At 35.6% G+C, this 21,096-nt stretch overlaps 1 protein-coding gene across 4 annotated transcripts in view; it reads right to left on the bottom strand.

The window, feature by feature from the left end:
- The window catches only part of FRYL (FRY like transcription coactivator), a 161,872-nt gene that overhangs the window by 10,024 nt on the left and 130,752 nt on the right, over window positions 1-21,096 (bottom strand). For 2 of the 4 annotated variants that reach the window (XM_030947153.1, XM_030947150.1), the window contains 11 exons: window positions 20,187-20,384; window positions 18,843-19,004; window positions 18,477-18,551; window positions 17,171-17,347; window positions 15,101-15,109; window positions 14,561-14,764; window positions 13,526-13,696; window positions 9,369-9,622; window positions 7,035-7,242; window positions 4,963-5,112; window positions 2,545-2,643 (listed from right to left, as the gene is read on the bottom strand). In XM_030947153.1, coding sequence (XP_030803013.1) covers window positions 2,545-2,643; window positions 4,963-5,112; window positions 7,035-7,242; window positions 9,369-9,622; window positions 13,526-13,696; window positions 14,561-14,764; window positions 15,101-15,109; window positions 17,171-17,347; window positions 18,477-18,551; window positions 18,843-19,004; window positions 20,187-20,384 — 1,707 coding nt within the window. The remainder of the gene's footprint in view (window positions 1-2,544; window positions 2,644-4,962; window positions 5,113-7,034; window positions 7,243-9,368; window positions 9,623-13,525; window positions 13,697-14,560; window positions 14,765-15,100; window positions 15,110-17,170; window positions 17,348-18,476; window positions 18,552-18,842; window positions 19,005-20,186; window positions 20,385-21,096) is intronic. The other 2 variants (XM_030947152.1, XM_030947151.1) reach the window with 1 other exon arrangement.

Raw genomic sequence — 21,096 nt, forward strand, 5'->3', positions numbered from 1 at the left:
TAATTTTTCTGTATGTTTCTATGAAAAAACCAAGGGTCTGCATAAAGTTGATGAAGCATTTTGCCTTAATACTTTCAAATTTAATAGGATACAAAGCACAGCTGTGTGTAACAACAAAAATTCAGATTTTACTTGAGGAAGTCTTGTTCAATCTTTCCCTATACTCTGTTTAAGAGGACAGAGTAAGAAGACAATAACACATATATCTAAGATGTAGCTTAGAAGATTCTTAGTTTACATTTAAAATACACCTTAGAAAAAAAGGGCCAACAGCTAAAGGAATACTTCTAAAATGTTTTAGAAAAGTAAAGTATTTGAGTAGTCACTGCTTCCAAATTAACATGCTCAATAACCACTTAAATAATGCCCTAAATTGTCTAAATGACATGCTATCAAGAGTCAGAGATGATTGGTCAAAGCTAAAAGTTTCTTCCTTCTCAGTACTGCTTCTTTTTATTTATAAATGATTAAATAAAAATAAAACCCTGACAAAATGCTCTCAGTTGTTTCAGAACAATTCCTTTAACCCTGTGAACCTTCTTCCTGCTCCAGTCACTCACAGATCTGTGGCATAAGACAGGCTGACCACAGAAACATGTTACTGGACTCCCTTTTTGACAGAAAAAACAATTCCTTCACTATGATATAATGACAGAGGGCATCAAACTGATGTATTTGTATTTGTTTACCTAGTAAAATAAAATACAAAGAAGTTCTTAATATCCAGCATGGATTTATATCAATTTGAAACCTGGCAGTGCAAAATTAGATAATAATACCTTTAGTGCATTAGTTGCCATCTGAAAGGGATGTAATTTTAATTTGTGATACCTTGACAAATCAACAAAATACTATTGGTTATTGCTGTGATAAACTAGGCTAAATGGAGAGTTGATGTAAAATTCCTTCATGTTTGGACAGTCATCATTCTAATCACACACACATGAGTCCCTTTTTACCCTGTCACAAATCTTCCTGTCTGACCATGGGGCAAATCAGTTACACCCTCTGTGCCACAGGGCTGCTCTCTAAAAGGAGGAATGAAATACATTATGCTCTCATAGGAGTGCTGATAGCATTCTGCACTGAAGATTGCCAGACATGAAATATGACATTGAGTAAAATTATCTTAGTCATTAGATAAGCACTTTTTTCTGATTAAGCCTACAAGGCAAAATGTAGCTCATTATATTAGATCAAATAAATTGTTATTACCACAGAGCAGGGCAAAAAAATGCAGCAACTCCTTAACAGAAATGCTGGCCTGGATCCTGCAAAGAGTTTATCTTCATTAACAGTGCTGTGTGGCATACTTTAGCATTGGTTTCAAGGAAACCACATTTCTTTTGAGATCCTTTCCATAAAAAGGTGCATGTCTGCTCTATTCAACAGATGAGCTGTCAGCAATCTTTGAAAGGCAAAGGCCATAATTTCCTAATAAATTGAGCTTGATCAAGAAACATGGAGCCACTTGTGCTGCAAAATATCTGCCAAAGCATAATGGCTTGAATTCTGGTTCTGTTTTGCATTACTCAAACTTGCCTATACTGCCATTGTCACAGCCTCAGAGGCTGCTGACATCAGTAAAATTCAGCATGTTCAATCTTCCTAGGAATCATCATCTCTACAACAAAACCCCCATATATTCTCGCTTTCCCTCTATTTGCAAAACTCATTGTAGATCCATGTTTTCTTTTGGGCTCTTGAAATACAAATCTTACCTGAAGTTAGTATCTTACTTTCTGAAATTCACACATAGGTTCACAAAACCAAATATACAGACCTTTGCTACAGAAATTTTCTGTAGAAATTTTCTAAATTTCTTCTAAACTGCATTTCTTCGGAAAAAGCATATAACCACTAACATATACCTTGAAAACTAAACTGCATTATTCTAAGCAACACAAAAACATCATCCTCAATAAGATCCAGTTGTAAGATGAGCCCTAAATTTGTCTCTGTGTGACACAGCTGTAAAACCCCCATTACTTGTCAGTGCAGATTCGTCACCAAAAAGAAGTATAAGGAATTATTTAGCTAAACAAGTCAGTATCTGCGTTAGAATAAATGCATTGCTTTCTTGATTAGTTTTAATATATTGACCTGATCCTTGCATATTATGGGTGTTAATGCACTTGGAATTCCAGAAAGATAGTTATCTGTAAATGTCTTAATCTGGAGGTAAATCCCTAGTCTAATAAAATAAGTAGAACATAAATTTTAAAATTACCATTATTTATTGATATTCATGTTAGAAATACTTTAATATTTTTAAATTAGGAATGTGCTTTTCCCACTGTTAGTGGATTTGTGCAGTGTTATAATTAAAAATCAATTTCAGAAATATGTGCAACAAAAATGATTTACACATAATAAAAAACCCCTCAGGTTCTGATTATGGTAGTAAGAAAAGGAAACAGGATTTTATTTCAGAAGTGTTTTCCCACAGTTTACCTTTAGATGCCTTTGATGAGAGATAAGGACCTGCAACATTTTTTGATGACTAGGTTCTAATATTGTTGTTTTGAGATATAAGAGACTCACCTGTTCTGCTGCCTCTCTTTTGACATTATAGGTATCCAAATGTTCTTGGAGCTCTAGAACACTGAACTTCAATGTTTCTAGCAGGCCACAAGACAATAGCTGGAAGATAAAAGCAATCAAACTCTGTAGTCATGTAACATCTGACTATAACCCATACAGTCTAATATCTAAATTACATAATACAGAATCCCATGTTCACATTTGGAAAAAGAAATTAAAATTAGCTGGGCATGTAATCTGTGACACCTTTGAGCAAGTGAATTAACATATGTAGCTCTACCATTTAAATCAGTGAACAACAGTTTTAATTCCAAAATAAGAAGAGTAGTACCTAGTTAACACGTGAAAGAGAGATTTCAAAGCAATTTTTAGGTCTTTCATAATGAAGAATATTTGATACGCACATACAACTAGTGTAAATAGAACAGCCTGTAGAAGGAAGGAAAGGTACTGCTGCTGGATTGCTCCTGTAGCAGCCCAGGGAGTATCCACTGAGGGTTACTTGGTCTTCTCAATATACAAAATATACTACCAGAAAAGCTTGTGCAGTCTGTAAGAAACAGGACTTGGTCAAAGCAGGAACCACTGGACATTTGAAGACTTTTCTACTATTTATGACTACCTCTTTTAATATGGTATCAGGATCTTTTTTCCCTCAGGGACTGCTACCTCAGCTTTCTTCCACACCATTTCTCCCTGTAGTTTTATTTTCACTTAGGTTTTTTTATTAGTCCTTCTTCTGACACTTCCTGTAATAAACATCTCTAACATGACATTTCCTCCCTCACACTGGTCAGTCCTTGCACACAATAACAGCTCTGGACTTTATCAGTGAGAATTAATTTGACAAACAGGTTCATTTAATTTTCATTATTTGGAGAGGAAAGATTTATTTATACAGTATTTGTCAATGTAACAACACTAACGTGTGTATGTCCATGTACACATGTAAGTATTTGTGTGCTATATTTATTTATATCCTTTTTATATTTGTGTTTATATAGATTTGTTTTTTTATTTTAAAATACACATGGTGTTTTAGTTAGGCACTAGTGTACCTTTTCTTAAGGCTTCTTATCTTAAAGAATTTTTTTTTGTAAATTTCTACTGCTTTTAAAGTGACATAAGTAAAACAAAAAAAACATTACAGGTGGTTCCCTTGAAATGCACTATCTATATCATGATTTTTTCATTCTCATATTCTTAAGGTGAGAGCTTAAGAAAGAGTTGTCCCTTAGTACCAAGGGGAAAAAAGTAGGTCAGGGAAGTGTCTCACACTGGGCAGTAAGGTCAAAGATCGATCTACCGCAGCCCTGCAGCTGACAATGTCTAATAGCAGTTGTTTAAAGAAGGGCAAACCTGTGGTGATCCACCTGCCCCAGAGTGCTTTCTAAGCCTCTGTCAATGTGTTCTTCTGCATATTTACAGGATCTGTCCAGGGCTACTTCTTCCATGAATTTCTTAAGTGGCTTTTTGAAAACATGAACAGAAACCATAAAAAGTGACAGCATTTCACAGTTTATGTATCACATGAAGGACCTTGGTTCTGTATGTTTTGTAAGTCACTGCTAGCTTAATTTGATCAACCTTAACATCAATTAAGACAAAAAGAAAATATTTTTTATCACTTATCCATGGTAAGACATTGATTGACAGATTTATCTTCTAAAGGGCTAAAAATCCTAGCCTACACACTCATATCTTACATGTACTTATTTCATCATCCTTGTGATCTCTTTCATTTTTTCCAGTGCTACTACCTTTGCTCTGAGAGCAAGGGACCAAGACTGCCCCCAAAATTCAGGATGTAGGTATACTGGGAATATATACATTAACTCAGTGATATTTCCTGTTTTGCTCTCTCCTTTCTTGGTAATTCTAGCACAGGGTTTTCTTTGCCTGCTGCTAAACACTGAGCTGGCTTCTTGGATTAGCATCTATTATAATCAGGATTTCAACTTGCATGACAAAAGTAATTCCAAGTCTTCTCATTGTATATTTGTAGTGAGAATAGTAGTAGTGCATGTTCTTCTCATGCATCGCTGAATATATACATAAAACTATATAACAGAAAGAGGCAAAGTTGCTAGTAGATAAGTAGTCTTCCTTTTTCTTACTTGTGCAGAGAACATAGAATAAATATGAACAAGCAAGGAAGGTAAAGAGTAGTAAGGGAATGAAAGTGATATCTACTATCAGTAAGTTTCCTTACTGTTCACTGTTACAGCTGGAGCCTATTTTTTAAGAAAATGCATTGCTCACTGGTGGTTTCCAGTGTTTATGATACATGGTGGCTACTTAGGATTGTAATTCCCTTCTGATTTCAAAGTGTTTCTTTTTTCCACATATTAAATTTTGTATGTTACATGAAATGTTTAAACAGACAGATATTCCAACATGCAGGTTTGAGATTCTTACCGTTTCTGCATCCACAAAGACTGTTGGACATTCTGAACATAACATCATCACTTCCAGAGAACTTTTAAACTTTGTTCCAATGCGCTGTAGACTTTCACCAAGAAAGCTGACTGAATCATTTGTTATAGATACAAACTTTCTTTGAATGGTCTAGAAGTCAAATCAGAAAAACATTTATCTTACATTGTGTTTTACTACTCTTCTGGCTTTTTAGGTAAGAATTTCAAAGCAAATTTCTATCCTGACAAGTTTTCATCACATTATGTTTTTTCATTAAATGAAAAACTAATATGCAATTTTCTCTGAATGGTTATGTAAAATCAACTCTGGAAAATGCAATAAATCAATAAAACCAACCAGTATCTATACAGACAAGTACTCCTTTCATATCTAGGCCTCCACCTTAGTATAGGTAGATGACAATTTGCCTTTACACAGTACAGATAGTTCAATTTATTTTCAAGTGTTTGTGTTGCAGAAAATCGCTATGAGTCAGTATGCAACTTGCATAGCGCAATCTGTGTCTAAAACTGCCATCTGCAGGGTTTCCACCTTCTTCAAAAATCAGTTCTGAGTTTATCATGTTTGATTATGCAGACTGTCAGCTTAGCCTAATGTAACACTGCACTCTGCTATGTACTATTTCATTAATCCTGGAAGTTACATGTAGAAAAAAATTATATAAAGACTATACAGACAGCTGCAAAGTTAAACACAGGAACAAGGAGCCAAAAGACAAAATGGAAAGGTCCAGTCAAACAAGGCCTCCCAAGTATCACTTGATCATGTTAACCCTCCTCTGTACCCAGTAACAACTCCTCAGGAACATTTTTTGCCCATGCTTGAACACTGATTTGCTATTGTGCAGAGTATCCAACTTTCCAGCTGTTAAGCCAAGTTTCATCCTTCCTTAGCTCCCTCATTAATGAGCACAAGAGAATATGAGCTCTCATTTTACCACTTTCAGGAAATGAACGAATGTGTGGGAACCGACTGCAGCTAAGCTTTGGTATAATACAGACAAACCAAATCCCTGATGTCTAGATGATGCAAAAAGACAAAAAATCTACAACCTGTAACAGAAATTTCATGGCACTGTGGCCATGAAATTAGTTTAACTTAAAATGGAAAATGGGTATAGATGTGAAAACAAATTATTCCATGGGAAAGGCAGAGCATGAATTCTTCACATCAAAGTTACTGCCCATACATGGGATAAAATGTGCTAGTGTGCATCTTTCACTGAGGAATTTATTATGATATGCCAAACAGCAAGCAAAATTAATATTAGAGATACAAGAAAGGGCTGGAGCCATAAAACCTTGTCCTGAATATTATCTTAGCTCATTTGGCACATTGCCTGTATGTAAAATGAATCAATTATACTTATTCTACCCCACAGGAATTTGGAAAGAAGCATTACTTTTAAAATGTAAAATCTCATCCCCTACATATAGGGAGGAGGGAGCCAGAAAAATTAACCCATAGGCATTTTGTGTTGGACAGCAGATCTATGAGGTAAATATAGTTAAAAAGAGGCATTTAAAACACCCAGCTCCAGTGGATCTCCTAGTGTTTCAATTACTTCTCTGCAGAAAGAAACCTTTTTCTCTCAAGACAGATGCAAGATAAATTCATTAATGTTTGTCATGCTGTGATCCCATAAAAATGACTCCCACAAAAAAAAAAAACCAAACAGGAGAAAGACATTAATTCTGTAATCATCACAGAATGCAGGTAATGTTCAGAAAATAAAAGAAGGGACACAGCCTGGACTAAGAGCTTGCAAGAAACACTGAACTGTGGTTTTTTTTGAGCTTTTCTCAATTTTTGTTTGTTTTCTGAGCAGGTTTACTCCTAGGCAATGAATACATCAGATATCCAGTGGAAAAATAGGGTATGACAGTGTAACATTACTTCAAGCAGTCTTTTTCTCGTCTGCTTTTAATTTGCTTGCTAAAGCTTCTTGCTACCATGATCTTGTGGCTTTTTCAGTTTCAAGGGAACGAATAGTTTAAGAAGTAAGAGGAAAGGATTTCAGATGAGCAATCATACACAGAGAATTCACTGACCTGAAACAATCTTGAGAAGACATGAAAAGTATAGACGGCACAAGATCCATCTGTGTCTGACAGCATCTGATTGACGTGGCAGCGCCAGGCTTGCTCTTCATCATCGTACGGCACTGGCTGGAAAGCTGCCAATATGGCAGAAAGAAAGGGGGAAGGAGGAGGGGAAGTCTGCACTTCTGGGAAACCATCCTGTTCTTCTTCATCTTGGCTACAAACAGTAAATAACAGAAATTACCTCCTCAGCAAACTTTTTAGGAAGAAAACACCTTCCTTTTGGCAAGAAGAAAAAAAATAAGAATTTTGGATTCAGAATAGCATTTTGTAAAATAAATAACAGATCGACTAAGGTAACTACGAGCCAAGAAAAGAGTAAGCAGTCAAAAACTTTTGCTACTGCAATATATTAAAAATTGCTTATATTCTCCAAAATTTACTACTGCATGTCAGTTCTACACAGAACTACAGACAAAGACATCTGGAGGTTATATATAGGTATATATATATACACAGCACTATATATATGGACACCAATTAGGAATAGGCATCTTTTTCTTGCCCCCAATAACTGAAGTAACATCCCATTCTTCAAATTTTTATTGATCTGAACAGATGGTCCACCAATATCTGCAACAAGTTTTAGCCTTCCTTAAGGGAAGTACAAGAGCTCATTTGGCAATGTAATAGTGCTTTATAGCTGTCTTAAGTAACAGAAGCAAATGGAGATAGATCAAAACACTCATTTTTATGGGCAATCAGTTTAACGGGCCTTTGTTCACAGAACAGTCCAATGTCATACTTTCCATTAGGCACCAAACATCCAATAAAAATATCAAACTATAAATTAATCAATGCTATTACTTCCAATCATTAAAATAACGATTAATCTAAAATATTCTATATTACAAGGGATGATACATTTTGACATTTCTTCTTGTATAACCGTATGTAGGTAGCACAAATATGTGTAGGAGGATTCCAAATATACAGGTAGTTTATTAAAATAATCTTTTAAATCACATACACTATTCCTCTATGACATCTGCCTCATCTATAATAGCACTAAGTACATCTTAAACAAGACTTAAACAAATCTTAAACAAGAAGTATGGGTGCTGGTTTCAGATACCTTCATTTTAGTAGCACAAAGCTCAAAAGCTAAGACAAATCCCTTTTGATTATCATCTGTAAGCGAAGTGTCAAAAAATATTTTCAGATATTTCCTAACTAGTGTACCAGTGCTATCACCTCTGTCACTCTTTAGACTAGAGCTAGGGGGTTTTTCATTTGCTTGCTTAGTGTAAATTAAATACAACCTTGAGGGATTGTTCAGTTGCAAATGAGGAACTAAACTGCTCTTAACTGGTACCAGCCTTGAATTCTCACAAGGCATACACAGTAGGTCATGTATGGGATCACAACAGACAAGTTTCTGTCTCTCCCAGTAAAACCTTCTCAAGCAAATTCTTTTGTATCTCCTGATGTCCTCTTTTCTGAAAAAGCCTCCTTAAGAGATCTCTCTGGAAGAATAGATGTCAAATCTATGTTCCTATATATACCAAGTCTCTCTATTATTCAATCTAAACTTCTGAACAAATTTTAAATATGAACAAGCCTATGATCAATTTGGATTTTTTTTTATTCTTTTAGTTTGTGATTTTACTTGTTCCTTTTGTTCGTCTTGTTTCTTTTCCTTCCTTCTTAGACTTCCAGGAGACTTAGAGTTTCACTTTAAATATGATTCAACCAGTTAGAACTAACTTTAACTTTCCATCTCAATAGTTATTTTTGCTTTCCTTATTAAAATGAAAAAAAATGTTATTTTACTTTAAAATGTCTTAGAATATAGAAATATACAGGAGACTTATGAACCTTAATGATGAAAATAACCCGTGAGGAAATTCAAAACAAACTGACCTGACTGCTACAGGAGCTTTGATTTAAAAAAACCAACTTTTTCTCCTGTTTTTTTCATGTCTTTGGGTACTGCTCTAAGTCAGAGGAGGTCAAGAGCTTTTCTCTGTTATACTGTTTGCAGCTAATTTTTCACATTTCTGTTCTACTGATGGTGAAGAAAAGTGCTAATTTCTTTTATTCAAGAATTTTCATATTTCCCTGCACAACGGTTTTCTTGTACCAGAAACAATTGCTGAAAAAAATATTAAGTTTAGGTGCTATAACAGGCAAAACTGATCAACCATTATTTCAGATATGCAAACTATAATTTTATATTTTTGTATTATGGGATTAATGGAAATCTCCATCCAGAGAAAAGCCTGTTTGATAATGCACTGATAACATGTAATTTCTGTTACTTATAACCAGTATTAATCTTACCTAGACAAACCTGAGAAGTCAGCTTCTTCTTCCTCACATCTCTCATCTAGCTCTTTCAAAGCAAGAGTGACATCCTCTTCACAGACAGATTCAGAATAGCTTTCAGGAGCTGCTGCCTCTACCAGTTCTGGGGTTTCTTCCAGCTCCAGAGACTCGTGACAGACCAGACATTCTTGCTGCTCATGCAGTAGGTACGAGCCAGTGTCTTCACTAGCAGTGCTAACCTGTTCATCCCTCACTGCTGAACTGCCTTCCTGTGAATCACACATCCTTTCATTAGTGGTACTGTCAGGGTCTGTGTATTCTTAGCAGTTTTTATTATGGTAAACTAACAGTTATAAAAGATTATTTACAAATACTTTAACTATTCAGGTCTTTGGCTTGTTCACACAGCTTTACTGGGGCAAAGACAGGCAGCCTATTTGTAATGTTTATAACTTCTGGTAAACATTAGTATCCTAGAATGTGACTTATATAGAGCAAATACAATTTCTCAAATACATTTAATTAAATCTGTTAGAGAATACTGATAGAAAAATATGCAAACAGCCTCAAACTTAGTGAGATCAAACAAACCCAAGACTCATGTTTTACTTTTCTAGGTAAGCGTCAAAATGACTGCCTTATGCTTGCCTTTGGAGTCTAGTGCAAGTACCAGAATACTTTTTCTCCTTTCCACTCTCCATTTTAACAAATTTCTGAAGCATAACTACTTAGCAACAGTGTAATAGATAAACAGTGGAAAAGGGACATTCCACGGTTTTTATTATTTTGCCATTACTACAAATGTGAGCATCTTTAAGCGTTTTACCCTGAATCTCTAAATGCAGGCTTTCATTAACGGGCAATTACAGAGAGAGGATAATTAAACTCATGTAGGTAATATTAAAACAACTCTTTCTCCCTTCCTCCATTAGCATTATTATATTCATTAACATCACTATATTGAACAGACGAATTAAGATTCAGTTAATTTATGATGAATTAATTTTAAACCTTTATATTAGATTTCTCTGTGGAATAAAAATAACACTTGCTATGTCCTAAGGACACAAATTACCACATATTTTCATTCTCAGTATGCTGGTCTTCCTCTACTGGCATATTCAAAACTGGTCAAGGAACCTTTGGACAGCCTCTAAGTATACACATCATTTCATGGTTTTCAGCAGTTGAAACAGATCCTCTGACACATTAAATAACTGTATACATATTAGAAAAGACAATTCAGCTTTAAACAGAACCACATAATTTTCTTTCACAGTGACCCTTACCAAATCTCACTTTGATTATGGCACTCCTCAATGTGACACTGCTGCCATTAGACACAGCTAGTGACTTCACTTATTATGCCTCTTTTGTTAAAGTAAAATCTGGATTTTTTTTTCACAGAAGAGTCATTTTGTCCTACTGAGCAGCTGAGGCACATGGGAATGCAGGGCACTTTTACAAAACCTCAGCAAAATACTTTGGGTTGAACCAATGGTCCATTTCTGTTACAGGTGCTAACATAGGATACAGAATTGTACTGATCGTGACTGGTAAATATACACATGAGAGATGCACTTTTTGAAAATATGCTTATTAATAATAAATTTACTGCCAAGTTTAAATCTTCATTGTGCTATGACTCCTGATTTCATTTTCAGTGTGTCATTGGACATTACTACCAGTATGAATATTCCTTAAGTATCTTAAAAAGCTGATTTATATAGTTATATGGTTACCAATGCCACAGAACCTTGGGAAAATTACTTCTACTAAACCTCTCCCTCACAAATCTACAGTGCAAGCGAGCAAAATAGAGAATCATCTTAGTCAGAAACTTTGATATGCATTAGCCTGTAAACCATATTTTTTGAATAAAATAATTCTTTTCAGAGGGACAGTAAATTCTAAGTCTAACTGGAATGTGAAACCTCTTTTTTGCATTTTCTGGGAATCAGCCAAATACATTTAAGTAAACAATTAATTTAAATACAGCATCCCTATGAGACAAACAAGGAACTCAATTCATTTAACCAGCACACTCCTGTTTATGAATAATGGCTTCAATTTTTCCCATATTGTCTTAGATAACTTTGATATATACTTATTTATATTAAAAACATTTTGATAACTGACAGTTGGCATACAATGAAATGCTTGTGCTGAGAGAGCTTTATACATAAAGTACAGGAGCACAGGAAAAAACAACTGCCCTATGCTACAAGTTGTACAGTATAAGTATTCAGAATAAAATCCATTTTACTGGCTTCATAAATATTTCAAGATGAGTCAATAGTGTGCATATTTTCAAGCTCATTCTAGTAAGAGGCATAAGGCCAGCTCACTTTTTGGGCAACAAAATCCAACCAGATAGCTAAGTCTTGTAGAGTAATAACTGTGAGTGTTTGAATTCTGCTTGAAGAAACCTGTATAGTTGTCCAAATCTCATATTCTAACAAGCACAAAATAAACCTGGAACACATCATATCTAGTGAATGCATTTGTATGCACCTGCAGTATTTTTTTAATATACAGCAATTTGTTCTGAATGCTGCCTAGTCAAATAATTATTTTATAGCCCAGTTCAAATGTTTTCCATATTTTAAAATTACAATGGTGCTTTTTTGTGTGAATATTTTCACCTGCATTATAGCAGCATAGTGATTTTATAAAGGGAGCTGCAGAAGAACAATGAATTCTAAGGGCAGGCTCAGAAAGAACTATGAAAATGTAAAAATTAGTTACAGCTGAGGATGTACCACACACCAACAAGGGAGAAGACAGGAGTTTTTTGTGGTGAATTTAATTCTTTAAAATTCCAGCTTATATATTGCTTCTTGCTCCTGAAATCTTAACATAAAGCATCTATTCTGTGTGCAAAAAGTTCACCCAGATAAGGTGTTCTTCCTCAAACAAAATTCTTTTGTATCAAAAATGGATGCTGTAGATGAGCACAAGAAGTGACAACAATTTGTCTGACAATCTAAACACAGGTGCTCTACAACAGCTGAGACAATTTATCAACAGCAGAGTAATGAAACGCTTTTTTTAAAAAGCATTATAGATAATCATAATGGGAAAATGTGGGGGAAAGCATTTTATGAGCATCACAATATTTACGCCTGTAAAAGGTGAGGATTTTATCACAGGAAATCAGCCACTCTCCCTTTATTAGACTCTTTTGTTACAGTTGTCTTCATTAAATATTAGCTGCATCTGAGGTCTGCCTGCTAGTAAGAGCAATTTTTCTAGTAGCAAACAGGTAAACTAGAGCCTTTAGAAAATTGAACTAGTCAGTAGATTGTTTGAACCAGGTTGGCTGAAGACTCATTCTTAAGTGTCAACAGTGCACTCACTGGTTAGTCAAATAAACATAGGAGTGGCTTAATTTTCTGGAATACTCAATAAAACTTCATGCATAGTTAAAGATAGGATTGGCTAATACTATGCAAACAAAAATAAGATTGCTACTATCATAAATAATTTTAAATGAAGAGATAAGAAGTCCACCTAAACCAAGCCACTTAGAGAAAAATTGTAGCACATGACAGCTTGTTTTAAATTAGGGATGTCTTTTTAAATCATTCAAACATTTGAAAACACAATAAACTGAAGTACTCACAGATCTGCAGGCGGCCATTAGCTTGAAATCTGTCTCAGTCCACATGGGCCTTTCCAAAAAAGTACACCACTAGCATCTGTAGTTCTTACTAAAGGATTATTTAATGGAATCAACTGCTAACACAGCTGGCCTGAGGTTTTATTCCCACATAGCACCAATCACAACCCAAAAGAAAGCAAAAAACAAAAAGGGGGGACAGGGGGAGGGAAATAAAAAAGTATTGGAAAGAAAATGTCGCTCAAGAAGGATTTCAACCATATCAAGTAAAAGCATTTTGAATATTAGCCTGTTTCATTCTGCACCATGAAATGATCATGATCAGCCCTTCAAGAATATTTTTAACCTGTGGTAAGTTCCCTCAGTCCATCCAGAAAGTCTCCATGCTGAGGGAACATTTTGTAAGAACATGCCAACAGGTTAGAAATATTAAAAGCAAATCAACTAATCACTGTAACAGATGAAAATTCAGTTGAAAAGAAAGCCAAAGTTGCTACTAAAACTAGAAGGAGCCCAAATCAGCCATGCACCAGCCCACATTTCTCCCCACCTCAGGCAGCTGGTTGCTAGAGTTATCTAGAGAAGAAGCCTCCAAACTTGGGGTCTCAGTTCTGATTTGAAGCACCTCTTCTGTTCCCACACTGCTAGTGGAATCTTGAGACTGAAGTGATAAACCAGCATGATCTGACACTGTTTCATCTATGGCAGAATCACTGATTAACTACGACAGAAAAGAAAGAAACAAAATTCTTCAAAGGAAACACAAATTTCAGGTAAAGAATACATTACTTTCAAAATAGGTTGTTTCAGTATTGTTAGCTATTTGAATTTATTCACATATGATGAATTTCACAGTTTTACACTATAACTATTACAAAGCATCACATGCATTTCTGCAACATTTCACTTTGGAAAGATGCTTTTCCTTTAAGGAAAACTATTTTCTTTCTTGTTTTCAAGTTCTTTTTGCTAGACTGAAACCCTTGAAAGGCAGAGATTTTGTTGGGAGCAACATTAATACAAGCTTTGCCTAAAGTCCGAAAAGCAACATACACATCAAGCTGCTCCCTATCAAGTCAACTTTTTCTTAATTTCATTTATGCAATGCAGAGAGACTTTTGAGTGGCCAGCATTCTTGATCTTCCTACGTTAAATGTACAGAGGTTTCAAAATCCATAATTAATTTAGCAATTTCTGTGCTTAGACCTCCATATGACCACTTAATGCTCTTGATCTTATTTAGCATTTGGAGTGGTTTTTTGATCTAGAAATCCACAAAGATACACACTTTATATATAATAGATGCAATTTTGTGCTTATATTTAAAGAAATGGAAGTGTAAAGATGCTAAACAATTATTAGTGTTCTAAAATTATAGATCTAAAATTATAAATTATGTACCACCAATGTCATAAAGTAACTTTATTCCTTCATTGATGAAGGAAAAAAATGAACAAGAAGCTTAGCCACATTAACTTAGTTCCTTACTATGTCACTTAGGCTGAAAGTGTCAGCCACACTTATCCATTAAATGTGCTAGGGAAAGCTAAAGTTCTCGGATTTCTTCCACAGAAAAATGACCTACCATCTGTGAACGAGACAGTATCTGACTTGCAGTCAGTGCTGCTTCTTCTTCTGAAGACTCATCAGTATCCTCCTGGTTGGTCAAGTTCAAGCTGGGTGTGCTACCAGAGTATTGGCACTCCTGAAGGGACGGTGTGTCTCCTTTGTCAATGCTGTCAAGAGAGCGCCTGCGAACGCCCCAGTTGAAGTTGTCCATGCTTTCACCCTGGAACAGAAAAGTATGCACACATCTGGTATGTACATGTTTCAACATAATTAAGTTAATACACAAATGAGACAGAGAAAACATGAGTACTGAATGCATCATGAACAGAGTTTCAATCAGCCCTTTAGTTTTATTAAAATTTTAAGTACCTTGGTAAATGCTTGTAAATAAAATATATGGCAAAGGAAGTAGAAATATTTTGAATATCTTCTTGGAAAGTAACTCAATATGTAATCTAGAACTACATCAGTATTGATTTTATAATCTGACTAGAAAGTACAAACACATCACAGACAACAACAGATGAACAAGCCAGGGCACCAGGCTGCAACTTACCTGCAGCTCCTGGTTAGCAAAAAGGAAAACACATATAATTAGAAAGAACGAGGACAAACACTTAAAGATACTCTAGAGCCAGGGAAAAATGTTTTATTACATAGGATTTGCCAACAGTAAAAGACTGATTCAAGCTCTGGAAAAAAGCTTAATCAAAAAGCTAGTATTTAAAATAATGTCTCTTTCTAATGAGATTAAAAAAAAACCACAACAAACTGACAACAAAACACTAAAATCAGCATGCTCATGATACATTTTCTCTAGTGTAACATGTAAAGCAACTGTTCCAACAAACATTGATGAAGTTCTTTAACTAACACACATGAATCTATACTGACCACATCCAACTGACAAAACACTATCAACAATAATTATATACAGGGTGTAGAAAAGATGATGTTGTCCCTAACTGTTTTACCAGCTACTTTGTGTCAGTTTTATGAAGCGCACCCTGAATACCAATACCCTGGGGATCCATGCTTGTGCATTTTCAAGCTGGGATATTTGTGTTGCAAATGTCCATCATACTAAGTGGCATCCATATCTTAAAAACACTGTTATTTTAATTCACAAGTACAATAATGATCTTTAATTTTCTCAAGCACTTCATCAACCTTCAACAATTCAGCTAAGTGATAGGGAAAACCTGGTGAAGTTCACTTCACCAGTCAACAGTTACTGTAACACCACATCTAGCCCCAAACACAGCTCCAAAAGTGCCTTAACAGTATCTTTTGTGATGACTTAAGAAATCACCATGACTCATTAAACATGCAAACTAAACATTTTGTAATCTCTTATTCTCTTGGTGATTTCTTTTCCTCGGAAGAGGATGAAAAGTTATCGCAAAGCAAAATAATTTCAAGTACAACAAAGTACTACTACTGTGGGCTGAAGTACTTAAGTTTAATCTGGATATTAATGTTAATGCAAAAGCCCTAGTTCATACTGTTGGCATTTAATTATAAGCAATAAAGAACATTCTATATTTTTGGTGAAAAAATAAGCCAGAGCTCTTTATCTAATGTTTTAATACCACTGAGACTCAATGCTGAACTTGTATTCAATGCAGGAAATGGTGTCTGAATAGTGTGTGGTTACATCTATGCAATAGACCATAATGAGCCTGTACTTTTCCTAGAAGGTGCAAATACTGGCTGAAGTGAAGCAATACACAGGAAGCAGGAGGAAAGTGAGATAAAACTAAAGAATTAGGGGGGAAAACCTGTAAAGAGGTCTAGAAAAATCAAGAGAGGAACAATCAGTGTTTAGATAGGTAGATATTCTTAGTAGCTTGTGGACTCATGACTAGCAAGGATTTCCTTTACTAATTCAATAGTTTGTGCAGACTGTAACAAAACCACTGCAAGAAACTATAAAACATTCTACTTTTTCCTCCCCAGTCCTTTTATAGTCATACTTTTAAGCTTCAGCAAATTCTGGTCTGAAGCATTTTATTGATCTGAAACAAGTAACAGTTGTTAACAGAAGCTTCACTATTTCTCAATACTTATTTTTGTTTCACCTTCCCTCTCTCTTTTTGACAGAAGAAGTAAAGGAAATACAAGAACTGCAACGTACCAAATATAATGTAAAAGTCAAAGTGAACAATTATAGAGAGCAATTCAATTGTATATAATGAGATAGTGTATCATACAGTTTGTTACTTTGAAAGCCTTTCATCAAGTTCTCAAAATCCAGAAACATATCAGAAACAATGATTATGCCATTTTCTTAACACACTGTCCATAATTAAGTTTTCTCCTGCATGGTACCCAGGTGCTCATGCTGACATTAACTTACACTGTCATATCACTTCACTTTCAGATAGTCACTTAAATCCTTCCAAGAAACCTCAACTCTTCCCTCCAAAACCAGCCAACAATTTGCAACAACTTAACCCTGCGAAGTTTTTGGCCCAGATTTCTCTATCTAAGCTCCATCATGTCATAAATTTTTCTGAATTGGATTAGCTAGTAGGGCTGCCAATTCCTTGGAATTGCACCAACACAACCTTACTTTTAAAATGCTCTCAAATGGAAATACACAGAAGAAACCCCAAGGTCTCACCTCCGCATCTTCCAATTCAACATCTAAAAAGTCAAAGTCTTTAAAAACTCCAAATTGTTGTTCACTGGTATTGTCTTCTACAGCCACTTCCTCCTCTTGAATCACTTCTTCTGTTGCTGAAATTAGACTAGTTTGTTGATCTCCAACTTCCAAGTCTTCATTAGAAGAAAACACAACCTGCAGACACAGGTAAAAACAGAAGTAAGAACTTCCAATTTCTGTAGCACCAAAAGTCAGCTATCCTGCTTCCTGCCATTTAATGGAATTAGTGGCAGGCAGTGTGTCTACCCCTGTACTGATAACACTTTGCTTCAAGACTAGTTGGATTTTAAACTACATCTTGAAATTAGTGGTATCGTTCTCCCCTTAATGTAACATAGAGTTACAAAGATATAAATAGAGAGAAAAACATATCACCCAAACTTCATTTTCATAACCACAATATCAGTCAAATTTAAGAACAAAAGAATCCACCATAATAACCATCCACATGACACAGACCATATTGTTTTCACCTGCAAACTTCTGTGGAAGGACTGTACACCTTTAAGAGGGATCCAATACTGAGGTACTGTGGCCTTCACAAATGACAATATTCTGTTTATTTCCATACACTGTTTTTTAATACATCCAGTTCCAGCTTTCAGGCATCTATTTTAATTTATTTTAGCTTCTTCCACTAGATTCAAGATCCTTCTCCCACCAATATTTTCCTCAGGTAAGAACTGTTATACCATAATAAAAAAATATGTTCTACATGATAACCAAGGTAGGCTATGCCCTCTGTTTTAAAAGCTGTCAATGTCATCACCACCATCAAGCATAGTACGCCAGTGGGGTTCTTTACACAGAAGTAAAACCATCAACCTGTTTTTACTCAACAGTTAAGACTACTGATCCTATAAATAACTATGCTTCAAGGTATATGACCCATTGGTTATTTTCAATGATATGATATTTTCAATACAGCACCAACACCCTTGCAGTCCTCAGCTACTGCTACCCCTTCATTCAAAAGCATCTGTAATGGACGAGGTAGAGATGTAGTCTCTACTACATCTCTAGGGGAGATCTAGTTCAATTCTCTTTTCAAGCCAAGACAGCCATGCCCACTGGAGTCCTTGAGGACTAATAGTAATCCATTACTTCTGGTGCTTCTTTTTAATCTTTTGATTGCATTTGTGAACTGCTGAACCAAAACTAGCTTGTCCAAATCCACTGTTCATAACTTCACCAACAACTAAAAATGCAATAGCATTCAGCTAGTTGAGTTCAAAAACCAAAACAAACCACCATCACCACTTACCGAAGGATTCTTGGGAAGACCAGAATCTGGACCACACAGAGAAAGCACATTCATTAACTTCTCCCTAGTCCTTCTCTGAAAAATATACCAAAGAAAATCACATAGCATGGCAGCTGCTGGAGGTCCAGGTAAAAACAGAAAACATTTGCATACTCAACTAGTCATATTGCATATTGACATCCTCAAAAAACAATCTTAAAATTTTTTACTTTTCACTAGTATCAGCTTTTAGTTTATGCCATATTAATTTACTGTTTTGCTATGACATAATACAGACTTCAAATAACACTTCAATACATTTTTTTTAATACATTCACAAACACTGCCTCTAACATATTTATAAAGAGTGTTTGAGGCACAATGTACCTGAGATGGCTGTGGTCTCTTCCAGCTGACAGGAACCAGTGCATTTGAATTGGAGCCTGATGAAGTTGAAGAAGTGCTCCGGGTCACAGCAATGACTTTTGGCTTCCCATTTCTACCAGCTGCACTGTGTTGATCACCATATTTATTCCCAATAATTGGTGTCTAGCAGAGACAACAAACACTTTCTTAAAATTCTGTATTAATAAAGACCACATATTTGACTTTAGAATTTAGCATTATATGAATTGTAGGAGGGTTGGTCTGTTTGTAAGCATTCTGTAAAACCCATGTCTAATCCACTGAGCCTTGGTTCACTGGGAAATACAAAGTTGAATACTTGTACCCTATGCAGCAAGGGCCATTCTTCCCACTTGTGTGGCATTGAATTATGCACATTTTATGTGACAATCCAATTATATTTTAAAACACACTTTAAAACCAAATGCGTTCCAAGTTTAAAAGATGCAAAGCTGCTCTGTAGAATCATTCCCTGCCATGAACAAATTGTTTTCACAGACCAGCAACTTCACAAACACACACACACTTCTGAAAAAACAATGATCAAATTCAACTCTTTTGACAGCAAATGCTAACCCAATGAACTCTGTGGGAATTTATCTTATCTCTCAATTATCCACATGCCCTGAAAGTTCAGTAGTGAATGTGAATTGCCAATGTAAGTAATGTTCCTAAGACATCTATATCTCCTATCATTATATAGAGTCAGCTTCAGGCAGGGGCTCTAACTTCGGATCACTTCTAAAGTTTCTACAATTTTCATGTCTCTACATTACACTGAAGTCACTTGTCCCTGCTCCCCTTTTCAGATGTAGAATGAGTATCATTGGTGGCAGGGGTGATATTTTAACCACAGGAGGTTTTTCTCCAATTGTATCCCTCTTATACTGAATTTCCTACATTTTGTATCCTATCCCCTCCTCTAAATTTCCTCCCGCTTCCAAATTCATGCCAAAACTGCAGTACAGGGTTTTAATCCTCTCAGCCCTTGAATGCACAGCCCTTCATTTGTTGAAAGCTTGGTGTGTTCAGCTGCAAGCAGCAGCCAGCTGCATTGTCTGCTCTCTGACATAGATGAGATACCCTTGAGAACAACCTTACTGACTTTCAGTAATTCACTCTCCAGATATTCAAAAGGGGAAAAGGCAAACAAACATCATGAAAGAATTTGAAATTTATCTTCCAGTATCACTCTCATTTACAAGTACGTAAAACTTCAATATCTGCCATTCTTAAAAACTTATAAATGTAGAAGGCTACAAAAAATAACACCTGAGTTTGTAACAGCAAGTCATAAGTTTATTGTCATCTAAATATAATAATTACCTCTGATATATCAAAATGAAAATCTAAGGTCTTCCCAGGTAGCTCCTTGGAGACATTATTAAAAATTTTTGTGAAAGAGATTTCTGGAGATCCTATGTCACCTCCATAAGACTTTGGAATATCATTAGGCACAACAAGGCTTGCTGATCGAGACACCACCAGTTTCAAAATATTAAGGGCTTCCTTCCAATATGGACTCTGAAGAGAACATACATAAATCACACAACAATCCCTTCAACCAAGACAGCAATTTTTATGTACAGTAGCATTTTGTAAGAATCCCCAACCCAAAACCTCTGATCTATTACCCATGGCTGAAGGGGCTAGCACAGGTGGGAAACTTCAGACCCTGAAGTGCCAGGAAAGCAGTGGCCATCCCATGGAGCATGGTCAAGTCCAGCTAAGCAAGCTCAGTAGCTCCAGCTCACTGGGCCAGCCACAACCAGACCAGAGTCCATGTCCCTCCATCCCTGTAGTTACACCATGTTTTTTGCCATTGTCTAAAACTGCCCTGTGAGACTCAGGACACAGAAACTGAGAGTATTTAACTATCACTTAACTAGAGTAATTGATAGCACTTAAACTAATAATTCCACCTCTGGCCATCTTTAATTATTTTACAGTTATGGGGAGAGTAAATAGAATTTGAAACAAGCAAAACTATTCCTTGAAACACATGAGGAAATACAAAAGATTTTAACAAAGAAGTGAAAACATTTACAAAGCTTTTAGTATCAAACCAACGGAGTGCTTAAAAAATGCTATGAAAAAGTGTGAGAATATAAGAGGCAGAGACAGAGTTAAGTGGACTTAAAAAATGATTAAGACAATGTAAATAATTCAGTGGTTTCAATTACACACGTTGTGAAAAGAATCAGAAGAAGAGACAAAATAAAAGCAGCTTTGTGCA

The sequence above is a fragment of the Camarhynchus parvulus genome, chromosome 4 (genome assembly GCF_901933205.1).
Source record: "Camarhynchus parvulus chromosome 4, STF_HiC, whole genome shotgun sequence".
Lineage (NCBI taxonomy): Eukaryota > Metazoa > Chordata > Aves > Passeriformes > Thraupidae > Camarhynchus > Camarhynchus parvulus.